The 14665-nt window shown below is 46.0% G+C and overlaps 2 protein-coding genes across 2 annotated transcripts in view; one reads left to right on the top strand and one right to left on the bottom strand.

The window, feature by feature from the left end:
* Positions 1–4594, top strand: part of LOC311140482 (tubby-related protein 3-like) — a 42160-nt gene extending 37566 nt beyond the window's left edge. Inside the window, exons 9-12 of the mRNA XM_084175558.1 lie at positions 2152–2269; positions 2396–2494; positions 2948–3119; positions 3281–4594. Coding sequence (XP_084031684.1) covers positions 2152–2269; positions 2396–2494; positions 2948–3119; positions 3281–3414 — 523 coding nt within the window. The 3' untranslated portion in view covers positions 3415–4594. The remainder of the gene's footprint in view (positions 1–2151; positions 2270–2395; positions 2495–2947; positions 3120–3280) is intronic.
* A 3100-nt stretch (positions 4595–7694) lies between these two features.
* On the bottom strand, positions 7695–14501 carry LOC311139674 (protein mono-ADP-ribosyltransferase TIPARP-like; the record flags this gene model as incomplete). The annotated part of the gene is made up of 5 exons (XM_084174595.1): positions 7695–8148; positions 8442–8703; positions 10292–10496; positions 10658–10826; positions 13648–14501. The coding sequence occupies 5 exons, from the start codon at positions 14499–14501 to the stop codon at positions 7695–7697; spliced, it is 1944 nt and encodes a 647-aa protein (XP_084030721.1).
* Positions 14502–14665: the final 164 nt, after the last annotated feature.

Genomic DNA, 14665 nt, shown 5'->3' with positions numbered 1-14665 from the left:
CAAACTAAACCAACTTGAAACAAGAACCCACAAAACCAAAGGAAAAACCGACAGTTTAAATATGGCTCCCAATCAGAGACAACCAGCAAACAGCTGACACTCGTTGCCTCTGATTGGGAGTCACTCAGGCCAACATAGAAATAGGGAACATAGATCTACACACCCTGGCTCAACATAACAGTGTCCCCAGAGCCAGGGCGTGACAGTACCCCCCCCTAAAGGCGCGGACTCCGACCGAGCCAACTACATACCACAGGGGAGGGACCGGGTGGGCACTCCGCCTTGGCGGCGGATCCGGCTCTGGGCCCGATCCCCACTTCCTCTCCAACCCCCCAAAGTACCCCTGGTCCGGTCTGGCCCCGCTGGCCGGAGCCGGACTGACGACACGCACCCCTGGCTTGGTGCGTGGAACAGGAACGGACCGGACCGGGCTGACGATGCGCACCCCTGGCTTGGTGCGTGGAGTAGCAACTGGCCGGACCGGGCTGACGATACACACCCCTGGCTTGGTGCGTGGAGCAGGAATGGACCGGACCGGGCTGACGATACACACCCCTGGCTTGGTGCGTGGAACAGGAACGGACCGGACCGGGCTGACGATGCGCACCCCTGGCTTGGTGCGTGGAGTAGCAACTGGTCGGACCGGGCTGACGATACGCACCCCTGGCTTGGTGCGTGGAGCAGGAATGGGCCGGACTGGGCTGGCGACGCGCACCACAGACTTGATGCGTAGAGCAGGAACGGGCCGGACCGGGCTGGCGACGCGCACCACAGACTTGGTGCGGGGAGCAGGAACAGGCTGGACCGGGCTGGCGACGCGCACCACAGACTTGGTGCGGAGAGCAGGAACGGGCCGGACAGGGCTGACGAAACGCACCACAGATTTGGTGCGGGGAGCAGGAACAGGCCGGACCGGGCTGGCGACGCGCACCACAGGTTTGGTGCATGGAGCAGGAACAGGCCGGGCCGGGCTGGCGACGCGCACCATTGGCTTGGTGCGGGGAGCAGGAACGGGCCGGACAGGGCTGACGAAACGCACCCCAGATTTGGTGCGGGGAGCAGGAACGGGCCGGACCGGGCTGGCGACGCGCACCATAGGTTTGGTGCGGGGAGCAGGAACAGGCCGGGCCGGGCTGACGACACGCACCACAGGCTCGATGCGAGGAACAGGAACAGGCCGGACCGTACTGGGGACACACACCACTGGCCCTACGCAGGGATCAGGAACGGGCCGGACCGGACTGGTAACACACCCCAGTACCTCTCGCCGTGCCTCCACACTTTCCCTCTCCTCTGTGACCAGTGGCCCCCTTAACCTGGCGGCCTCCTCTGCACACCCGCTGGACCGCTCCATCGCGGCATCCTGCTGCCCCGTCGTCCACGTCGTGAGCCCCCCCCTAAAAATTTTCTGGGGTTCTCTCCTCCCCGTGGACCAGGCCTCCCTAGTTCTCGCCAGACTCTCACCCCACTGCTTCAAAGTCCAACCTCTCTGCTCTTCACTTGGCTTGGCCCAGTCGAGACTCTTAATCCATTGTTCCCAAGTCCACTCTCTCCGCTCTTCACTCGGCTTGACCCAGTCGAGGCTGCCACGGAGATCTGCTAGGGATTTCCCTGGTGATGGCTCCTCGACTCGCTGCTTGGTCCAGTTTTGGTGGGTTCTTCTGTTACGATCGTCAGGAACAGATGAGGACCAAGGCGCAGCGTTGCAGGCAAACATACTCTTTATTGAGCGTAAACACGATCAAAACAACAAAGACGGTAACGTGACAGTTCACGGTCAAACTAAACCAACTTGAAACAAGAACCCACAAAACCAAAGGAAAAACCGACAGTTTAAATATGGCTCCCAATCAGAGACAACCAGCAAACAGCTGACACTCGTTGCCTCTGATTGGGAGTCACTCAGGCCAACATAGAAATAGGGAACATAGATCTACACACCCTGGCTCAACATAACAGTGTCCCCAGAGCCAGGGCGTGACAACCATATCTCACTCTGTCACAACTCTGCTAAATATAATTCTAAGTCCTTGCTGATAAACAATTTCCATATAGTTTTGAGCCCTCGGCTGCATCTGATAACCCTATTGGGATTGTGAGTGCTGGAGGGACACTGTAGACTCTAATGTGATTGGTCTGGTCATCCTGCAGGTCCAACCTGATGGGGACCAAGTTCACGGTGTATGACCACGGCACCAACCCCTGTAAGAACCCTGGAGCTCTGCTGGAGGAGAGCAACACACGACAGGAACTCGCAGCCATCTGCTATGTGAGTGTACACACACACACACACACACACACACACACACACACACACACACACACACACACACACACTAATAGAATTGAACCCTGTCAGGTTGTGACATTCTGATCTCCTGTGTTCTCTCTACAGGAGACCAACGTTCTGGGGTTCAAAGGTCCCCGCAAGATGACCGTCATCATCCCAGGCATGAACATGAACTTTGAGAGGGTCCCTGTCCACCCAAACAGTGTAAGTGTCAGTCCCAGGGGACTGTACAACTCTATGCACTTCTCCTAATATTTGTAGTCACTGTACTTGTTATGCACAGGAAGGGAGAGGAGCGTGTCAGAGGGCATGATTGATTTAAGACTCTGGCATTCTTACAACTTGAAATAGAAAATAATTTAGCACAATCTGAATAATGGAGTGAGTATTGAAGTCAACAATGTAATGGAAACTGAGGCTAACCCACTAAGGGCTGTGAGATGTGGTCACTGGTCAGTGACGTCAGATCAGATGGTTTGGATGTCTGGGTCATATTCATTAGGGCACGCAATGGAAAGCCTTTTTTAAACGCTTTGCAACTGAAAACTAAATTGAGCGTTCTTATTGGACAAGTCAAGGTTGTCCCTCCCTGTTTCAGTCCTATTTCTTCCGTTTGGTGTCTAATGATATGACTGTGTTGGCTGTGTGTGTTTCCAGGAGCAGGACAGCCTTCTAAGTAAGTGGCAGAACCACTCACTGGAAAACCTGATCGAGCTGCACAACAAGGCCCCCGTGTGGAATGACGACACCCAGTCCTACGTGCTCAATTTCCACGGCCGCGTGACACAGGCCTCCGTCAAGAACTTTCAGATCGTCCACGACAACGACCGTGAGTCGATCCGTCAGTGCTTCTCTCGACTCTTTCTTTCCTCTCTTTCTCTTTTTCACACTCTCTATTTCTCCCTCTCTCCCTCCCTCTATCTCTCGCTCCTTGGGTAGAATGGAATAATGATTTCACATTATTGAATCATCTCTTCTCTCTTCCCTCAGCGGACTACATCGTGATGCAGTTTGGCAGAGTGGCCGAGGACGTATTCACCTTAGACTACAACTACCCCATGTGTGCCCTGCAAGCCTTCGCTATTGGCCTGTCCAGTTTCGACAGCAAACTGGCCTGCGAGTGACCAACCCCATCACGACTCCTAACTCGCCATTCCCTCCATGGCCTTTTCAACCCACTCCCTCCCCCTCCAGGACAATGTCAACTCCACAACACCCGCCACTCCACCTCCCCCCTCACAGGACTCAGCGCCTTCCTTGTACAGTCAGCGGTCAGCTCACCAGCAGTCTGCCACTATGGAAATAATCATGAACTATGACCTCTCACCCCTATGTGGTACGTCCAATCACGGCACCCGAATCACGCTGACTTGGAGAGCGGAAAAGAGAGTGGGTGTGTGAGAGAGAGAGAGAGAGGACAAAAGCAAATGGATTTGGGCGGAGGATATAGGGTTTTTCCTTGTCAGCAGAGAAATCCGCAAAGGGAAACTTGTCACAAATAATCAAGGCACCTTTGTTTTTATTTGTATTTATCTGTAGTTCTGTTTCAATTTGTTTGTATTGCTTTTTTTTGCTTTATCTGTTGTATATTAGTGATTTTATGTGTATTGACATTGATTGAAAGGGAAGAAGGACACCAAGCATCAAAGACCAGACTGTCGTGGGCACTTCCTGTTAGGGACTTCTAACAGACTAGACCTGGTCACAGGGGATGGTGTCTTTGATTTATATCAGAATTGAATGTTTTATAGGCCTCAAATCATGTCTAATGGACTTATGAGTATTTAGTTTTTAGCAGATGTTTTTAAAGTTGCTTTTAATGTTGATTCCAATAGTTATTTTACCCCATTTTACATTCTGTTGCCTTCCACAATCACTGTGATGCAATTCTTTTGACCAACTGGAAACGTTATGGTCTATATCATAACATTCAACTCACTGTCTTCAAATGGTCACGTTGCTTTTGTTTCCAGCCATTTTGCAGCATCAAGATGTTTAATAATTGTAACGTTAAAAAACAATTTCAACCCTTTTTATTTTCTTCCTGTTGAAGATTAATTTCTCGTAATCAAATTGATTTGCATATCAGAAAGTCTTGAAGTCATGCATATCCATCCAATGTGTCCCTATTTTCTGGTTTTAAAAACACACTTTTACTAACGTATCTCAGTAGCATTCTGAGGAGTTTGGAACAGAACATTTCTTACTGCAATTCCTTTGTACATTTTGTGATGTCTTAGCCCCATGTCAAGTTAAAACCTCACGGGAAAGTCAATAAAGTTGCTCAGCAAGCACAATGAAAGGATTTTATTATAGTGTTCTATAAGTTTTGCCTTAATGTTTGGACATACTTCTCATTTTCAAATATCATGAAATGTCAGCCTAAATGTCATTTCATTGTGTGGAATACAAAAGAGTTAGCCTGGAATCCAAACTGAGCAATCCAAACAATGGAGAAATATTCAGTTGCCCTATACTCAGTCTACATTATATGCCAAATTTGTCTACCCATTTAAAATGACAGCAGATTGAATAATAACACTACATTTTATATGGGCTCCCGAGTGGCGCAGCGGTCTAAGGCACTGCATCTCAGTGCTTGAGGCGTCACTACAGACCCCCGGTTCGATTTCAGGCTGTATCACAACCGGCCGTGATTGGGAGTCCCATAGGGCGGCGCACAATTGGCACAGCGTCGTCTGGGTTTGGCCGGTGGAGGCCGTCATTGTAAATAAGAATTTGTTCTTAACTGACTTGCCTAGTTAAATAAAGGTAAAGTAAAAAAAGATGTACTGTAACTGGAAGTGTTACTCTGTTCAGAAGACTACACTTGCACTGTCATTTCAACCCCAAAATTTGAGGTGATGACTTTGAATCAACGTGGAACACTGATTGGATAACTTGATTATGCCATAAGTGCAAATGTAGACAAAATAAAAAGACCTAGCTTGCTAAAAGACAAAGTCAACCGGTTCCTTTAAAAATTGCAATTCATTTTCTCAAATCGTAAGGAAATGGAGTCTTTTTTTATACCCAACTTTTAAATCCAATGGCCGGGTGAAATGTTTGGTTGATTTCACTTTGAATTCACGTTAGTTGACAAATGTAAATCAAAACTAGACGTGGGAAATTACTTTTGGGGCAACATTTTCAAGGCGCAAAATAGTTCAAATCTGTGCAAAAATAAATAAAAAGGTGACCATAAAAAAGTTATTTAAGTAGAGTTTAGTTCATTGATAAATGCATAAATAGTGGCCTTTTTTACAACGCTCGTTGCTGAAGAAAAGTTTCAAATTACATAACAATGCCAGATTATTACTTTTACAGTATTTTTTACACCATGAAAAAGTCACCCTTGATTAAAGTTTCAGATGGATGGATGTGCAAGAGACACTTCTGTCTAGGACTGTGATTATTGTTCTTGGACGATTAGGAACATTCCCGGGGAACCTGCAGGATGCGTTTGATTCCTGTCCAAAAAAGACAAACACTGATTATGTGTGTCAGTGTCAGGAAACAAAGTTAATTCACAAGATGTACTGTTTGAAAGAGGGAAAGGGTTTGTTTGTATAAAAGAGAGAAATATACAATTTTACTACAAGATACTTTTGGGGAATTGCATTCCATTCATAACTTACCTTTCTGACATTTTATTTTTTTAGATTTAATTTCAGAAATATGACTGTAAATATTGTAAAGTGAACAAGACTCCCCTTGTAAGTTTTTTGAAGTAATGAAGCATGAATGTATTCATTAAAACCCATTTATTTGCACCTTTTGAATATTTTTTATACTAAATGTTATATCTTCAACCAAAACCTAATATTAAATAAAGGGAACCTGAGTGAACAACTAACACAACAATTACATACTTATTACATTTATTTCATAAACAAAGTTATGCAACACCCAATGCCCCTGTGTGAAAAAGGAATTGCCCCCTTACACTCAATAACTGGTTGTGCCACCTTCAGCTGCAATGACTCCAAACAAACGCTACCTGTTGTTGATCAGTCTCTCACGTCGCTGTGGAGGAATTGTGGCCCACTCTTCCATGCAGAACTGCTGTAACTCAGTGACATTTGTGGGTTTTCAAGCATGAACTGCACGTTTCAAGTCCTGCCACAACATCTCAATTGGGATTAGGTCTGGACTTTGACTAGGCCATTCCAAAACTTCAAATGTGTTGCTTTTTAGCCACTTTCATGTAGACTTGATGGGTCACATTATGTCTGGCGAAAACCAAACACTGCATTCCACAGTAAGAACCTCATACCAACGGTCAAGCATGGTGGTGGTTTGGGGATGCTTTGCTGCCTCAGGACCTGGACGACTTGCCTTAATAGAAGGCACCTTAAATTCTGCTCTGTATCAGAGAATTCTACACGAGAATGTCAGGACATCCGTCTGTGAGCTGAAGCTGAAGCGCAGTTGGGTCATGCAGCAAGACAATGATCCAAAACACACAATCAAGTCTACATGAAAATGGTTGAAAAGCAACACATTTGAAATGTAATGGCCTAGTCAAAGTCTAGACCTAATCCTAATTGAGATGTTGTGGCAGGACTATAAAACGAGCAGTTCATGCTTGAAAACCCACAAATGTCACTGAGTTAAAGCAGTTCTGCATGCAAGAGTGGGCCAAAATTCCTCCACAGCGATGTGAGACTGATCAACAACTACAGGAAGCATTTGGTTGCAGTCATTGCAGCTAAAGGTGGCACAAGCAGTTATTGAGTGTAAGGGGGCAATTACTTTTTCACACAGGGGAATTGGGTGTTTCATAACTTTGTTAATTAAATAAATAAAATAAGTATACTTTTTGGGGGTTATTTGTAAAGTCAGGTTCCCTTCATGTAATATTAGGTTTTGGTTGAAGATCTGATAACATTCAGTATAAAAAATATGCAAAAATAGAGAAAATCAGAAAGGGGGCTAATACTTTTTTTTTGTAAAATCCATTTATTTTCAACAACATAACAACTTTACAGTTGATTAAGAACCGTTTTGAAAGCAATAACTAGAACTTATAATTTCTTCTTTCTACATTACCAAGTGCTATAATTGCTTCGATTGTTAAAACATTTTGAAAGCAGATCAAACTTGTTTTAGTGTTACATTCAGAATTCCATTTTAAAATGGGACGTTGTACAAACTATCTTACTGTAAAAAACGTAATTGTAAAGCTTTATAAAACCCATCTATTCTAAAAACATTCCAAGTCTTTGGAAGGCTTTGAACATTATCCTTTGGACTGGATCCACATAAACATTTTGTTTGATACAGTTTTGACTGATCTATTCTTAATGCAAAGTGCTGCAGGACGGTCTGGTGTGGAATGAACATCCAGTGAACAACAACAGTTACGGTCACAGGCAGAAACACTAGCACCCTCAGGGCAAACCTACTCATTGATGTCCACCTCTATCAGGTCTTTGTATTTGATCAGGTAGTAGGGGTAGCACTGGCACCGGTCAAAAACTACAAAGATGGTGGGGTTGACCAGCTGGTCCACACAGGTGTCGTACAGGTTGTAGTCCTCCTTCGTGGATTTGACTGGTGGCGGCCGGCGGTATGTGCGCTTGCCCACGCTCACCTTTCCCACCAGCACCTTGGCCAGGAACATGTGACGCACCCCGGTGTCAGGTGACATCGCAGCGAACGTGTTGGAGTAGGACGCGTCGCCGGCGAAGTAGGAGCCATAGCCGTACGTGAACCCGTTGACTCCGGAGACGCGTGGGTCGAAGTTGTTGTGGCAGATGTCCTCGATGAAGTCCCTGACGGTCCCGTGAAACAGGTGCCTCTCCAGAGCCTCGTCCTTCTTTGTGTCGCCGCGCTTCTGCATGTGCTCCTTGTACCTACAACACAAACAATGCCACCTAATGTATGTATTCATCTTCAATTCTATAGGTTTTTTATCAGTATTACATTTATTCATGGTCAAATGGGGCAGAATAATAAAACGCCTCCATCTCATTTGGATAACAATTATGTTGATCTGTTGTGTGATGTAACGTTGCACCATCTTATCAACATTTTTCCTTTCCTTTCCCACATGACAGTCATATACAGTACATGAGGAAAATAAATGTATATTCTGACAAAGATAGAATCCATATCAAAGAAGGACAGAGGGAGTCCCCACCCACACCTTTGGAATTTGTCCCAGTGGAGGACGTTCTGGATCTGGTGGATGCTGACTATCTCCACCCGGGTCTCTAACAGGGTCTTGTGGAAGAGGCTGTGGACCTTCTGGAAGGCCTGGGTGCTGGCTGGCACCTCCACCATGCTGTAGTCCTGGTCTGGGGCGGGGCTAGGGGTCCACACTGGGGGGTACCAGGTTCTGAACTCCTCCAGGGGGTCTACACTGAAGTTAGCCGGGGAAGGCTCAGTGGATGTGCCGGCCAGGATACCTGTCCTATACAAGACAAGTAGATGATTGTTTTAGTGAATGTAGTTGATGTTATTATTGATGAAGTAGAACTAATATGGTGTGATTCCAGCATTATGGGTAGGACCCTGAATAATTCTCTACCACCTGACCTATGACATTAACCTGCAGCTCAATCATTTTACTGGTGACAATACAGCCTCTTTCAAATACATTTCAACATAATGAACACATGGTTAGTCGTTTTACAGTTCAGGAGTGTCTTTCTAGCCCCTCCCACACAGGTGCGTCCCCTTTAGGGTCTAAATGCCAACAGGTGGCTTGAGATGACACTATCAACATTTTGGTGCTGTAGGACAGAACCACTGGTTAGAAAAAGAGTGGAGAATTTCTCCTGGCCCCAATTATGAGATACACTACATGACCAAAAGTATGTGGACACCCCTTCAAATTAGTGGACTCAGCTATTTCAGCGACACCTGTTGCTGACAGGTGTATAAAATCGAGCACATAGCCATGCAATCTCCATAGACAAACATTGACAGTAGAATGGCCCGTACTGAAGAGCTCAGTGACTTTCAATGTTGCACTGTCATAAGATGCCACCTTTCCAACAAGTCAGTTTGTAAAATGTCTGCCCTGCTAGAGCTGCCCTGGTCAACTGTAACTGCCGTTATTGTGAAGTGGAAACGTCTAAGAGCAACAATGGCCCAGCCGCGAAGTGGTAGGCCACACATGCTCACAGAACGGGACCGGCGAGTGCTGAAGCGCATATAAATCGCCTGTTCTCGGTTGCAACACTCACTACCGAGTTCCAAACTGCCTCTGGAGGGGTGTAAAGCTCGCCGCCATTGCACTCTGGAGTAGTGGAAACGCGTTCTCTGGAGTGATGAATCATGCTTCACCATCTGACAGTCCGATGGTCGAATCTGGGTTTGGCGGATGCCAGGAGAACGCTACCTGCCCGAATGCATCATGCCAACTGTAAAGTTTGGTGGAGGAGGAATAATGGTCTGGGGCTGCTTTTCATGTTTCGGGCTAGGCCCCTTAGTTCCAGTAAAGGGAAACCTTAACGCTACAGCATACAATGACATTCTAGACTATTCTGTGCTTCCAACTTTGTGGCAACAGTTTGGGGAAGGACTTTCCTGTTTCAGCATAACAATGCCCCCATGCACAAAGCGAGGTCCATACAGAAATGGTTTGTCGAGATCGGTGTGGAAGAACTTGACTGGCCTGCACAGAGCCCTGACCTCAACCCCATCGAACATCTTTGGGATGAATTGGAACGCCGACTGCGAGCCAGGCCTAATCGCCCAACATCAGTGCCCGACCTCACTAATGGTCTTGTGGCTGAATGGAAGCAAGTCCCCGCAACAATATTCCAACATCTAGTGGAAAGCCTTCCCAGAAGAGTGGAGGCTGTTATTGCAGCAAAGGGGGGACCAACTCCATTTTAATGCCCATGATTTTGAAATGAGATGTTTGACGAGCAGGTTGTGTATAACATAAACAAGTGCATGTAAATTAGATTTAAGATAATTGAACACAGTTTAAAAGAGCCTAGAAAGGAAGGTACCTGAACCAATCAACCACCTGAAGGTTAAAACAAAACATGGAAGCGTGCCTCAAATGTTTTCTCAGAGACTTAAGGGAACGGTAGTAGGGTCTGCATCGGATGGCCCGCTGAAACCCTGTGGTGACGTTGGTCTGGATCCTACTGATGAAGTCCACCTTGTATTCCACCTCTAAGATGTGGAAACGACACTCCAGCTTCCCAGCATCCATCTTGTCCAGAAGGATCTTGGACACATCCTTAACAACAAGACAACCCGGTAAGTCAAAGCCTACATCGCCCAACATGAGAGGTGACCATTTGTGAGGGAATTATATTTTGCAATGAACAAAACACATTCAGCCATAGTGAAAGTTCAGTGAAAATCTAAGGGTATGAGAGAGAGGTTTGAAGCACTCACATCTTTGTACTTTGTCCAGCTGAGGTTATTCCACCAGAAGAAACACCACCTGGTGTAGAGGTGAGGGTTCTTGGTTGGGTCGGTGGTGTTCTGGAGTCTTCTGACCTGATCGTATTTCTCCCCGTCCATTAACGTCATGGTGTCAAAGTGCAGGGTGAACACATCCGTGCTAGTGATGGGGAAAACATTTGATACAGTTACATATCGGGATATAAAATTATACAGTGCTTTCAGAAGTTTTTTCACACCCCTTGAATTTTTCCACATTTTGTTGTGTTACAGCCTGAATTCAAAATGCATTAAATTGAGATTTTGTGTTACTGGCCTACACACAATACCCCATAATGTCAAAGTGGAATTATGTTTTTAGAAATGTTTATAAATTAAACAAAAATGAAAAGCTGAAATGTCTCGAGTCAATAAGTATTCAAACCCTTTGTTATGGCAAGCCTAAATAAGATCAGGAGTAAACATTTGCTTAACAAGTGGCATAATACGTTGCATGGAATCACTGTGTGCAATAATAGTGTTTTACATTATTTTTGAATGACTACCTCATCTCTGTACCCCACACATACAATTATCTGTAAGGTCCCTCAGTCGAGCAGTGAATTTCAAATGCAGATTCAACCACAAAGACCAGGGAGGTTTTCCAATGCCTCACAAAGAAGAGCACCTATTGGTTGATGGGTCCAAATAAAAAACGCAGACATTGAATATCCCTTTGAGCATGGTGAAATAATTAATTAAACTTTGGATGGTGTATCAATACACCCAGGCACTACAAATATACAGGCATCCTTCCTAACTCAGTTGCTGGAGAGGAAGGAAACCATAAGGCCAAAGCTGACTAAAACAGTTAAGAGTTGATGGCTGTGATAGAAAACTGAGGATAGATCCAACATTGTAGTTACTCCACAATACTAACCTAAATGACAGAGTGAAAAGAAGGAAGCCTGTACAGAATAAAAATATTCCAAAACATGCATCCTGTTTGCAAAAAGGCACTAAAGTAAAACTGCAAAAAATGTGGCAAAGAAATTAACTTTACAGTGGGGAGAACAAGTATTTGATACACTGCCGATTTTGCAGGTTTTCCTACTTACAAAGCATGTAGAGGTCTGTAATTTTTATCAGGACAATAGGCAAGCAGCTTGGTGAGAAGGCAACAACTGTTGGCGCAATTATTAGAAAATGGAAGAAGTTCAAGATGACGGTCAATCACCCTCGGTTTGGGGCTCCATGCAAGATCTCACCTCGTGGGGCATAAATGATCATGAGGAAGGTGAGGGATCAGCCCAGAACTACACGGCAGGACCTGGTCAATGACCTGAAGAGAGCTGGGACCACAGTCTCAAAGAAAACCATTTGTAACTCACTACGCCGTCATGGATTAAAATCCTGCAGCGCACGCAAGGTCCCCCTGCTCAAGCCAGCGCATGTCCAGGCCCGTCTGAAGTTTGCCAATGACCATCTGGATGATCCAGAGGAGGAATGGGAGAAGGTCATGTGGTCTGATGAGACAAAAATAGAGCTTTTTGGTCTAAACTCCACTCGCCGTGTTTGGAGGAAGAAGAAGGATGAGTACAACCCCAAGAACACCATCCCAACCGTGAAGCATGGAGGTGGAAAAATAATTTTTTGGGGATGCTTTTCTGCAAAGGGGACAGGACGACTGCACCGTATTGAGGGGAGGATGGATGGGGCCATGTATCGCGAGGTCTTGGCCAACAACCTCCTTCCCTCAGTAAGAGCATTGAAGATGGGTCGTGGCTGGGTCTTCCAGCATGACAACGACCCGAAACACACAGCCAGGGCAACTAAGGAGTGGCTCCGTAAGAAGCATCTCAAGGTCCTGGAGTGGCCTAGCCAGTCTCCAGACCTGAACCCAATAGAAAATCTTTGGAGGGAGCTGAAAGTCTGTATTGCCCAGCGACAGCCCCGAAACCTGAAGGATCTGGAGAAGGTCTGTATGGAGGAGTGGGCCAAAATCCCTGCTGCAGTGTGTGCAAACCTGGTCAAGACCTACAGGAAACGTATGATCTCTGTAATTGCAAACAAAGGTTTCTGTACCAAATATTAAGTTAAGCTTTTCTGATGTATCAAATACTTATGTCATGCAATAAAATGCAAATTAATTACTTAAAAATCATACAATGTGATTTTCTGGATTTGTAAGTAGGAAAACCTGCAAAATCGGCAGTGTATCAAATACGTGTTCTCCCCACTGTATATCCTGAATACAAAGGGTTATGTTTGGGGCAAATCCAACACAACACATCACTCTTCATATTTTTAAGCATGGTGGTGGCTGCATCATGTTATGGGTATGCTTGTCATCGGCAAGGACTAGGGAGTTTTTTGGGATAAAAATAAATATTGTATCGGCACCTAAGTGTCGTATCGTGAGGTACCTGGCAATTCCCAGCTCTAATCAGTACTGACAGAAACATAGAAGAAAAAAACCCATTAAGAGTTATGGTGTAGTAGCAGGCAGCGCTATGTTAAAAAGACAGGTATCAAATCCTGGATGTCATCTCTGGCACTTCCCTGTGTGTGTGTGTGTGTGTCTCAGTTCCTGTATTTTTCGTCTTCATATTTTTCTTCTTCATATACTCCGTAAATGCGCAATATTTTATACATTGATAAACTAGTGTAATTATTATTATTTTTAACGTTTATTTAACTAGGCAAGTCAGTTAAGAATAAACTCTTATTTACAATGACAGCCTACCCCGGCCAAACCCTCCCCTAACCCGGACGACGCTGGGCCAATTGTGCGCCGCCCTATGGGACTCCCGATCACGGCTGGTTGTGATACAGCCCGGGATCGAACCCGGGTCTGTAGTGACGCCTCTAGCACTACGATGCAGTGCCTTAGACCGCTGCGCCACTCGGTGGAGTTATGAGGAACAACAAGCATGGAAATCACAGACTTTGAGGACTGAGGGACAGTTTTATTATTTACATCTACTACCTGTACTACTCACCCTTCCTTGACTCCAATCTCTTCCCAGTTTACATTGCAGTAGGCCCTCTCTAGTTTAACCTGGGCGTGCGGGGTGAAGTCTACCCACTGGTGACTGTTGACGCACCATAGCTGCCAGTGGAAGGGGTATGGCGTGTGGTGCTGCTTGCACTTGCTCCCCATCCAGCAGAAGTAAGTGAGAAAGTGGTCGCAGATCTGGATGTTGCCGGAGGTGTTTGTGTGGAATGGCAGACTGACTGCTGTCTTGGATGGACCAGGGGACTGATTAGTGCTAGCGGCTTGGGTTTGGGCTGGGGTGGTAGGCTGGTGGACAGGCTGGGGCTGGGTGATGATGACAGGCAGGGGGAGGATGAGAGAGGTGGTTTTGACTGGGCCTGGTGCCATATTCTGGGGCTTGTGAGGCGAGATGGTGACCGCTCCAGGTTGAGGAAAGGTGAGGAGCACACTGGGGGTGCTTTTGGTTGGGGTCATTTGTTGTGGTAGAGGTTGGATGATCATTTGGGTCGGGCTTAGGGCTGAGGATGGGCCTGATGATGTCTGGATGATCCTGGTGGTGCTGCTGCTTTCGCCAGAAGAGCAGATAGGAGTATTGCTGGTACAAGTAGTCTGCCCTGACTTGGAGAGGAGAGGCGTGATGCGAACATTGATACTGTATGGTGTCACAGTCCAGACGACGTCCACCTGTTGGGAGTGCATGGCGTCCCACACTGGCAGACTGGTGTTGGTGTCAGAAGGGACCTCCATAACCAGTAGAGTAGGAGTGAGGAAGCTGACCTTGGCAGACTTTGGCGAGGCCTCTGTGATCACGGTTGTAGGCCCCCTCTTCCTCCTTTTGTTTGATGAAAGGTCTGTCATCTTCAATATCTTTTGAGGGTAAATAGTCAGTTTATGTTGGTATAGCATGGTACTTGAAGGACTAAATAAATGACCCAATCCTATTCCCAGTCTGACAAAAGCCTAATAATTTTAACAAAAGCAAAACACTCCTTATCACATAACCAAAATCCAATTTGCTGGAA

The sequence above is a fragment of the Coregonus lavaretus genome, assembly GCF_964263955.1.
Source record: "Coregonus lavaretus genome assembly, chromosome: 13".
NCBI classification, from domain to species: Eukaryota; Metazoa; Chordata; class Actinopteri; order Salmoniformes; family Salmonidae; genus Coregonus; species Coregonus lavaretus.
The sequence above is the reverse complement of the archived record's forward strand: the minus strand, read 5'-3'. Positions and strand labels throughout refer to the sequence as shown.